The 11403-nt window shown below is 40.2% G+C and overlaps 1 protein-coding gene across 4 annotated transcripts in view; it reads left to right on the forward strand.

Moving 5' to 3' along the window:
- fgd6 (FYVE, RhoGEF and PH domain containing 6) overlaps positions 1-11403 on the forward strand; it is a 140813-nt gene that overhangs the window by 5341 nt on the left and 124069 nt on the right. For all 4 annotated transcript variants that reach the window (XR_006315036.1, XM_043713308.1, XM_043713310.1 and 1 more), the window contains exon 2: positions 1170-3582. Coding sequence is in view for 3 of the 4 variants with exons in the window: in XM_043713308.1 (XP_043569243.1) it covers positions 1170-3582 (2413 nt within the window). In the remaining variant the exon portion in view is untranslated. The remainder of the gene's footprint in view (positions 1-1169; positions 3583-11403) is intronic.

Consider the following 11403-nt stretch of genomic DNA (forward strand, 5'->3'; position numbering starts at 1 on the left):
GACAGTTACTCGAGGCTGGGATTGATGCTGGGTCCCTGGCACTGTGAGGCAGCAGTGCTAAGCAGTGTATAAATCTTCTGCCAATGATTTTATGTTAAATCCGGTTTTTCGCTAAATCATCAGATTTCTCTTTCAATTCTGTCAAGACCTCTTGAAAGCAGACCTAACTTTTCAAAAATCTCTTCATTATTGGAATCTTTCTCATCTCTGGTCATGTTTTTGTAAGCATCATCTGTACCATTTCTAAGTCATTTATATCCTCCTTAGTTAGGTTCCTACAATTATCTGGTTCTCTAATGAAAATAGACACTAGGAGGCTGGAAGAACACAACAAGCCAGGCAGCACCAGGGGGTGAAGAAGTCTGCGTTTTGAGTTGAAGGAAGAATTACACACGAAATGTTGGCTTCTCCACCTCATGATGCTGCCTGGCTTGCTGTGTTCTTCCAGCCTCCTGCTTGTCTACCTTGGATTCTAGCATTTGCAGTTTTTTTTGTCTCTATCTTCTAACAAAGGCCGAATCAGGTGATTTACAGAGTTCTTCTATATGGTCCATTTAATTTTATGCCTAACACTTCCAAGTAGCTCATGTCCTTTTAAAACCTTGCTCACTTGCCCTCCCTTCATCAACTGAATTTCCTTTTCCTGACCCCTCACCATAATTCTCCAGTCTCCTGCATGCTTTCCTGCATGCACTGAGTGCTTTTATTTGAATATCCTTGTTTCCATATCTACTCATTTACTGTCTGTCTTCAGTGTGTCTCTGTGCATTCTCTCTATTTCAGTAACACATCTGTCTTGAGTCATCCTGCATTCCAGATCTATTTTTCATCCCTTGCCTTCATTCTATCTTGTCCATATTTCTTCTCTCTCTCTTTCATCTGCTTGCATTTACTCTTCCTCTCATTTTTGAAATTGTTCAGTTGTGCTCCCATTGGCAGTTCATCCACACTGGTTCTTGCTCTTATCCGCTGTCCTCTTATCTGAAAATAGTACTAATGTTTTAACATCACATTGAAAGTTACTGTAATTGTTTAAGTATTCTATACGTTTGTGCTGTAGCTTAGTCCACATGTTAGTCAATTTTTGTACAAAATATGCTCTTCCAAATGAGCGATTGTCTCATCAAAGCTAATGAAACACAATTTTTCTGTGTATCTTTTTTCTGTAGGAATTAAGAAGCCACCAGTGGCCCCTAAACCCCGAATTACTTTGGGAAAGAAGCCACCTCCTCCTCCAGTTGCGCCAAAGCCAGACATCCTCATATCAGAACCATTCTCAACACATAAGGGACCAAAGCCAGCATTAGCACCAAAACCAATATTGCCAAAAGTTACACCTGTGGCTGAAGTCAAACCAACACCACTGCAAATTAATAAATGTTCAGAGAAAACTAAGCGAGAATGGAGTGAAAATGTCAAGTGTTCAACTTGTCAAGGTGATGGAATGCAAAAGGGAGACTGTGAATTGATCCAACATTGTGTCATAGCAAATTACTCATGTAAAACTGAATATGAGCATAAATATATAAATGGTGAAAATACAGATAAAACACAACTTGTCATTGACCACTTGTCCAAATTGGAACCTTTAGAAAAGAGCAAAAAATACAACCAAGCAAATTATTCCTCTAGAGTATGGCACAGACCAGAGACTCAGAACGGCAAAAAAGTTAACAAGTATCAGATAATGAGTAAAACTAGTTTCCCAGAGCAGAAATTTAAAGATGTGCTAACTCAGGTTGTATCACCAAACAATTATCTTCCAAAACAAAAAGATGCACTTGGTGATGCAGATATCAAATTGCACAGTAGTAGCAATGGGCAAACTGAAGTGTTCAATACTGACCAAACTTTCCAAAATATAAGAAGTTCCAAAAGAAATACAGGGGAGCCATTTGTTATTGGGAATAAAGATTATGAAGTTAAAAATGTTGCTGAACCATCAGAAAACGAAATGAAAAATGGAAAAAATTGTCACTCCTCTGGTACTGATCTCAAAGAAAGTGTGCATGACAACCAGTCAAAGGTTCTATTTATGGTTGCAGAAAAGGAGAAGTTGACTTTTCAGGATAATTCTTCAATTAACACTTCAACATTCGCTTCAGTGCCTTGCGTCAAACCAATTCCTATGCCAAAGCCAAAAAAAGTACGTCTTGTTGGTCTCATCAGGCAGAACTGTATAGACAACTGTATGGAAGATGCAGTGTGTCCTAATGAGATGGGCAACAATCTTTGCTTCAAGACTCCAGATGGAACTGCTGTAGACTTGAAGAAATCAGTTATTTCCTTGGATGCTGGAAGTGTTTTTATGAGTAAAAATGAAAGTTCATATCAGACTGTCAAGATGAACAGTGCATCATTACAGGATAACATTGCTGAACTTAGTCACTCAAAAGATTCTTGTAATCAAAGTGTTTTACACCCCAAAAAGCCTGTTCTGGACTGCGTCACTAAAGTTAAAATCTCTTCAGACTTGCAAAATAAAAGTAAAATAGAACAAATAAAGAAAGATTTGGAAAGTGGCAACAGAACATTGCCAGCAGACAGCAAAAGCAGTTTTATTAGAAGTAGCTCGCTCTCTATGAGTTTGCCCAAATACCTCAGTTTGTCATATGCTCCAAAAGTGCCTGTATCAAGTAATGATAGTGGTTCAGATTTTGATAGAGTGCTGAGCAATGAAGCAATGTCCACAAAGTCAGACATCTCTCCAAAGATTATGCCAGAAAAACCACAGCGTCACAGCCTGCCTTCATCTGTTATAGTTAAAAAGGATCTGTCAGTAAGCAATGAGAAAAGTGCAAGTGGTTCAATAGAAAATGATTCAGAAGAGGGAATTGGCAGTTTATCCACCACAGAAACTAAAACATCTAGTAGTGAACACAAAGCAGTTCATCTGAGTGAGAAACCTGTATGGAAATTGCCACATCCTATTTTGCCTTTTCTGGGGAGTCCTGGCACTGTAACACTAACAAGTACTTCACCAAATAATGAAGTCGCTATATCAAAGCCAAGAGCTAAGTCTTTGTCATCTGCTGATTCTGAAAAGCTGGAAAAGTCACTAAAAGCGCCTTCAAAGAAAAATTCATTTAAACGAATTCTTGGTATAAAACTCTCTGCTAAAATGAAAACTGACTTTCCAAAATTTTTGACAAAAGGCAGCTATTCACTAGACAGCACACCAGATGGATTTCTTTCTATGGAAAATAAGGACAATAATCTCTGCCTTTCAGGGTCCATGACAGGTGATCGAGAGATTAAGCCTATGAAAGCACACTCTGTGGATTCCTGCTATCCCACAAAGAAAGGGCAAATACTTAAAAACCCCTCTGTTTTTCCAACTAATGCTCCTGCTCAACAGGAATCTCATGTTCAACGCCACAAAGAATGGGCACAGAATTTTAAAGTGCATTTGACTGAGCAACAGTCTCTCACTCCTGAATATGAAAACATCAGTGGCAATTTTGACTGGAAAAGTTCTTCCAGTGTTGAAGACTGTGACAGTAGTTTTTATGAAATACAACCCTATGCAGTATCAACCTGCTATCAAAAATATGCTGCAACTCAGAAGAGCCAGTGTATCAGGTAATTATGAGAATGTTAATATGTTACATGTGTGTATGAAGCTTTCTAGTTGTATAGGAGAATCTGATTTTCTGAAATTGTTTTGAAACTGGATCTTTCGTTAGAGAGCCCTGATGAACAGACCTGAAACATTAATCGTTTTTGTCAGACCAGGTGAGTTTTTCGTGCATTTTTTTTTGTTTTTGTCTATAATTTCCAACATCTGGAATATTTTGCTTCTGATTATCTTAAAATTGATTGTTCTTGCCAAATTTCAATATTTAATTCATTTCAGTGTAACTGAAAACTGACACTTCTATTTATAGTAGATTTGCTTATAAAGGGCAAAGAAGAAAAGTACTTCCATCCTATCATATTCTGTTGATTTTTCAACCACAAAGCTACATGAATAAGCCCTTCATTTTTGCTGCCTTAAAGTGTAGACCATTAAATCCTAAGCTGATATCTCACTTTAAAGTAATGCAGGATCCTTTCAATTTCAATTTGTTTAAACAGATACTATGTAATGTTGAAATAATCTTGAACCCAATTTGACTTATAATACGAACTCTCTAAATGTTACATTTTACACAAGTTACAGCGTAAATAATTGACCTGGTCAATTAACAGCTTCATAACTACAGAGTTCTACCAAGTTTTCCAATAATGACCTACTTTGAATAAAGCTTAAATTTTGCAATTCACTATATATATAATGTATAACAAACATAAAAAAAATAGATTCCATTTAGTTTGCTTTGGTCAGTGTTCAAGCATATTCTGATTTGGTATCATTTTTGTGGCAATAACAACAGATACATAACTGCGTTAAGCAGATGTGAAGGAAGCCCATTTAGACATGGAACTGATAGTGTGTTGCAAAGGTGGGTAGAGTACTTGTCGATTGGGAGGTAGAAAGTTAGAATTTGGTGTTTGTAAAGTGCTAGGGGTAAAGCATTATGTGGTTCCTTTTAAAAGATCATGTGCTTTTTCTGTGCTGAAAGGTTTAAAATGGATGTCTGTGAGCAGCAGTTTGAATGTTTGCAAGTACACAGAGAGCACCTGAATTGAAACATTTGTATCAAAAGGTTGTACAGTTACCAGGCCTAGTAGCAGTCTTTACCAAGACATCATCAGGTTTTTAAATTTAACCAATCAATTTGAACCAGACACTTAGATGCCATAATCTATTAAATTTAAGTCTGATGATTTTGATAAAGGACCGATCCTATTGTAAGAAATATTGATAAGTCATCACGGGTATTAAAAGAAGGGGGCAACTGAACATAGATCCCAGTGCTAGCTGCCATCCGCCAGAGCTAATGACCATTAGTTCTCGAGATAATTACTGGCTCTCAAAGCCTCCTCTATGTCTTAGAGAAAGCACCATCTAAATAACAATGGTACCAACAATACAACTATTTAATTTTCTTGAGAGAAGAATCAACGGAGAAGGAACAGAACATTCCAGAAGACCTGTAACCTTGCTAGAATTTCGAGAGACTAAATTCTTTTTTCTAATAAGAGTGGGACTTGTATTTATTGGAACAGCACACCATTAGAATCTTGCTTTTTTTGTAATAGTAGTGACTGTTAGAAGAGCTGGATAAATAAAGTGTTACTTGTTGATTTTAAAGTGAATGTAAGGGATTTATTTGTTTAAACATTAGAAATGTTGAAAGGCAGGTTATACCAATTTTCACACTCCTTTTACAGATTATGGGGTGAGGTGCTCTTCTTTGGGTGTTTTTGTTTTAATTCTCAGAGGGGGGGTCAACCTCCACTTTATAACAAATGCCTTAAAACATGACACGCCATGAGGAGCTGCAAATTCAAGCGAATGGCTCCGCTTCAACACAGAACTATTTCTTCTGAAGTAAATGGACATGGCAGGACTGGGTTTGCTACTGCTTATAAGGAAGTACTCCAGAAGAATTGTAGGGACAGACATTGGGATATATGGGAGGTGGATTGGTGGGGGGGGGGGGGGAGAATGGGTACTGTGCTAATCATTCTGGTTTATGAACTCCCAGGAGATCTTGCCCAAGATTGCTGTAAAATAGACTTTTTTTTTCTCTCCCATTCCCTTCCTTTTACATCAGTTGAGAGAGAAGTGATGCTGTTTCATAATCTAATTGAAGACCCTGATTTTCCTGGTTCTTGTCTTTCATATTTGTTTGACTATTTGGATCTTTTCTCACATCTAGAAGATTCAGGGGAGATTTCCAAAATTATACAGTCATTTGGTAATTACTTAGCAAATGGATTCATAAAGAGGGGGGATTGGTTAAAAAGAATTCACAAAAGCTCAGAGGGGATTAGATTTTTTTCATGCAACAAGTTACATGATGCTGTGCCTGAACAGAATAGTAACTTATAAAAAGGAATTGAATTTTGCAGGATTATGAGAAAAAAAAAATCAGGTAAGTTGTGCTATTTAGATAGCCCTTTTTAAAGATCTGACACAGACACAACAAGCTAATAAGTCTCCTTTGGAGACAGACAACCAGGAGGCTGGAAAAACACAGCAAGCCAGGCAGCATCAGGAGGTGGAGAAGTCAGTGTTTCGGGTATGACTCTTCTTCAGCCTCCTGTTTGTTACATTGACTTCTCCATCTCCTGATGCTGTCTGGCGTACTGCGTTCTTCCAGCCTCCTGTTTGTCTACTTTGAATTCCAGCATCTGCAGTTTTTTTTGTCTTTAAATAAGTATTCTTTGGTTCTGTACTATTTGATAATTCGGTGAATAACATTTTATGGTAAACATGTTTTAGTGTATTTAAGCATGTGTTAGCTTGCCTTGATGTTAGCACTTCTGGCATCAAGACACTTCAGATTGTACTTCTGTATCTAAGCTAGCAGCACAGGTGAGGAGAGAAAATTGCAGTGTATGATTTAACTGTGCCCAAATGGCTGCTGTTATTTGTCAATGTAACAAGTCTCAGCACCTCAGAGTAATTATATGTTTTGAAGTACCTTAAGGTATTTAGTGAGATGCAATCTCATTTTGCTTTTGTATTGTTTAATTGATATTATTATTGCTTTGAGCCCAGTTATTTTCAGTTAAGGTAAATCAAAATACAAAACACTGTCACCATGTTTCATCTGGACCAACAAAATGCATGAATGTACAAATATTCAACACTTTATCATGTACAAATTTCAACAATATAATTTTGCCATTTTATATGCCCAAGTTTATTAATTTCACCCAGCAACTGTAATCTGACAAACATTATTAAGGGCAAATTAACAAGTCCATCTATCTCATTGCTTTTTATCCACTATTATGCATGGAATTTAATCTATGCTAGATTAGTGTGGTTCCAAAAGAGCATTGTATGTTTAAAAGTAACATCAGACTGTTCCTTTGGCACTATTATTGAGAGTCCTGCTGGTGTCCTATTGTTCAACAGCCAATATGACCAAAAAGAAAGTAAGGAATTGTAACAGGTTATGTATACAACGACTGCCATATTTATTTATAGCCTGATTTGTGTGATTCAAGCCATACATTTCTTCTGAGGATTGAGAGGGCTTAGAACACTTTGCCAAAGAGAGCTGTGGGGGTAGACTCCTTGTGCATATTTAAGGCTGAGAGAGATTCATAGTTTTTTTTTAGATTAGATTAGATTACTTACAGTGTGGAAACAGGCCCTTTGGCCCAACAAGTCCACACCGCCCCGCCAAAGCGCAACCCACCCATACCCTTGCATTTACCCCTTACCTAACACTACGGGCAATTTAGCATGGCCAATTTACCTGACCTGCACATCTTTGGACTGTGGGAGGAAACCCATGCAGACATGGGGAGAACGTGCAAACTCCACACAGTCAGTCGCCTGAGGCGGGAAATGAACCCGGGTCTCTGGCGCTGGGAGGCAGCAGTGCTAACCACTGTGCCACCATGCCGCCCACACGGTAATTAAAATAATTTTATTTAGCTGAGATATTCAATGTGAAGAATATCATAAGATTCTCATTCTTTCACCTGGCTGCGACCTAATTGATAGCCTGTGGTTTTGGAATGTAGTCGGTCCCCTTGTAATTTCTACTGTCCTAACAAGTCTGTCAAGCTAATCATTCCTGTTGACTTCAGTGAATGAGTTGGTATAGACCAGACATGGGAAAAGAAAAAATAACTGGGTTAGCAGCTGGAACAGCAATAGTCTCGTCTTGAATGCTCAATATGAACCCTTAACCACCAGCAGTTTTCTGCCTCCCTGATTGCAACATGTCATCTTGGATGCGTCCTGTCCTTTGAGTTGATCTCGAATTGACTATAAGATAGAGATAAGCAGAGTGTGTGAGATGAAAGCTATGTGGCTATTGGAGAACCATTGCCATATAATTTCAAAGCTTAGCAGTATCTCACCCCCAGCACAAAGATCTGGAGACATCTCAGTATTTAAGGCTCAAAAGGGTCGTCATGAAGGAATCTCTTTGAGAACCTTGAGTGTTGCCTATGTACAGTGCAAGTGTGCACATAGTATATCAAGGATGACTGTGAAACCTCAGGTGTATTATGTACTCCTCTGTACTAAAGCTTGGCTTGACCTAGCTTTTCTTAGCCATTGACGAAAAGAATGAGGTAATCCAGCAATTGCTAGCAGAGAAACATGGCATCTGCAGGGTTTACATCATGGAAGTTGGTTGTGAATCTTGAATTGCTGCAATTGTTGTGATTATAGATAAACCCATGGTGTTGTTAAGAAAGGAGTTGCAGGATTTTGACCCAATGACCTTAATGGCAGATCATCACAATTCAAGCACAATACCTTCCAAAACAGCTGTAGGACTGTCCATAATAAATTTGGAGATACAAGACACTTTCCAAGTCAGAAAGCAGATAAATTTGAATCAAGTAGATCACAGATACTGCAAGAAATTCTACAGTGCTTGAAGAGCCTCAATCAACTGATTCATCAGCGATCCTGGGTTTAGATAGGGCATTACAAATTCGAAGAATATAAGCAGAGCTGTTTAACCACCTCCTCAACTAACTTCAATTAATTAGTGAAAAAGCAGTTAACAGGCTGTCACAGGTCACCATTAACTGCTGTCTTGATGAATGCCCTGCATTGTTACAAAGAGAATTAAAAAGCAAGACCTCAAGGGTTGTAATCCAAGGATTCCACCCTGTACCATATGCAAGTAAGGCCAGAAAAAGGAAGATAGTACAGCTGAATATGTTGCTCAAGAGCTAATCTTTTCATAGAAGCCCAATAGTGTGGAAACAGGCCATCTGGCCCAACTCGTACACACTGATCCTCTGAAGAGCATCTCACCTAGACCCATCTCTCGACTCTATATGTCCCATGATTAACCACCTAGCCTGCACATCCCTGGACACTGTGGGCAATTTAGCATGGCCAGTCCACCGAACTGCTGTACAAGGGAGGGATTCAGATATCTGGATCATTGGTATCTCTTGCAAATGGAACCTGGACAAAAAGGAGGGGTTGCACTGGAGGGGCATCAGTATCCTTGTTGGGAAGTTTGCTACTGCAAGGTTTGTGAAGGTTTGTAGCTCAGGTTGAGGTTTAGGGTGTAGGTTTGCTCGCTGAGCTGTAGGTTTGAAATCCAGACGTTTTGTTACCTGGCTAGGTAACATCATCAGTGGTGACCTCCAAGTGAAGCAAAGCTGTTGTCTCCTGCTTTCTATTTATATGTTTGTCCTGGATGGGGTTCCTGAGGTTTGTGGTGATGTCATTTCCTGTTCATTTTCTGAGGGGTTGATAGATGGTATCTAGATCTATGTGTTTGTTTATGGCATTGTGTTTGGAGTGCCAGGCCTCTAGGAATTCTCTGGCATGTCTTTGCTTATCCTGTCCCAGGATAGATATGTTGTCCCAGTCGAAATGGTGGGGTTTTTTTCTCCCTCGTAGCCTTACACACGAATGAAAAAAATCACCGTTTCGACTGGGACAACACATCTATCCTGGGATAGGCTCAGCAAAGACCTGCCAGAGAATTCCTAGAGGCCTGGCACTCCAACCACAACGCCATAAACAAACACACAGAACCTACACCCTAAGGTTTGCTACTGGCAGTTAAGGGGGGGGGATGGGGGTTTAAACTAGTGGGGCCAGGGTGGTGGTGAGAACCAAAGAAGCAGGTCAGCATGTGAGGAGAAGGTAGAGATTAATAGGATGAACAAGCAGAACCAGTTTAATCAACATGGTGGAATTATGAAAAGTGAACTGAGTAAGACAAGAGTGAAAAGTAATAAAAAGACGCTGAAGAACTAGATAGATTGTACAGCCAAATTCAGAGTTCTTCATACACTTCATGTATTTGTAAGGAACAAATTAAATGACCTGCAGGCACTGATTCAAATTGAACACTATGATATGGTACATGATATAGACACGGCTACAGCATGGGAACTAAATGCAACAGGATATAAGTTTACAGGAGAAATAGAGAAAATGGCAGAGGGGGTGAAGTGGCATTACTGATTAGAAACAGAATGGCTTCATTGGTGAGGGAAGAAGTAATGCCGAGAGGTCTGAGGGAGGAGCGAAGGACTTCTGGGAAGGTGAGTCTAACTGTTTTAAAACCTTACTTCAGGCGTCGGGGCCTCCATTTGCCGAGAGGTGCGAGGGAAGAGCAAAGGACTTCTGGGAAGTTATATATTTGTGTGGTTGCATTACCCAAAACACTACTCGGATAGTGTGTCCCACCCATCCTCCTCTAACCAAAATAAAAGCTTCTGTGCGCAAGATTGGTAAGGTAATAAGTTTATTTTTTATTCCTTATTTTTCAACAGTCTCTTTGGGAATTTAGAATAGTGGGAATGGAGGTTAGGGCAATTGAATGTTCCTCCTGCAGAATGTGGGAGGTAAGGGTCACCACTAGTGTCCCTGCTGACTACATCTGTGGGAAGTGCATCCAACTCCAGCTCCTCGAAAACCACGTTAGGAAACTGGAGCTAGAGCTGGATGAACTTCGGATCATTCGGGAGGCAGAGGGGCTTACTGAGAGGAGTTACAGGGAGGTAGTCACTCCTCAGTTACAAGAAAAAGGCAGATGGATTACAGTCAGGGGACGGAAAGGGAACCGGCAGGCAGTGCAGGGATCCCCTGTGGCCATTCCCCTCAACAATAAGTATACTGTTTTGGATACTGTTGAGGAGGACGACTTACCAGGCAAAAGCAGTGGGGCACAGAGCTCTGTGGGGACAAGAGAGACTCACGGTTGGTGTGTTGCTTCCCAGGTGCCAGGGTTCGTGATGTCTCATCGTATTTTTGGGATCATTAAGGGGGAGGGGGAGTAGCCCCAAGTCGTGGTCCACATAGGCATCAATGACATAGGTAGGAAGAGAGATGGGGATTTAAGGCAGAAATTCAGGGAGCTAGGATGGAAGCTAAGAGCTAGGACGAACAGAGTTGTTGTCTCTGGTTTGTCGCCAATGCCATGTGCTAGTGAGGCGAGGAATAGGGAGAGAGGAGTTGAACATGTGGCTACAGGGCTGGTGCAGGAGGGAGAGTTTTGGATCCTTGGATAATTGGGGCTCTTTCTAGGGTAAGTGGGACCTCTACAAGCAGGATGGTCTTCATCTGAACCAGAGGGGTACCAATATCCTCAGGGTCGGGGGGGGAATTCGCTAAGGCTATTGGGGTGGATTTAAACTAATCCAGCAGGGGGATGGGAACCAAAATTGTAGTTTCAGTATAGAAAAGGTTGAGAGTAGGGAGGTCCGAAATCAAGTTTCAGGGACGCAAGATGGCACCGGCAAGCAAGAAATTGGTTTGAAGTGTGTCTACTTCAACGCCAGGAGCATCCGGAATAAGGTGGGTGAACTTGCAGCATGGGTTGGTACCTGGGACTTCAGTGTTGT

This window comes from Chiloscyllium plagiosum, chromosome 23 (genome assembly GCF_004010195.1).
Source record: "Chiloscyllium plagiosum isolate BGI_BamShark_2017 chromosome 23, ASM401019v2, whole genome shotgun sequence".
NCBI lineage: Eukaryota > Metazoa > Chordata > Chondrichthyes > Orectolobiformes > Hemiscylliidae > Chiloscyllium > Chiloscyllium plagiosum.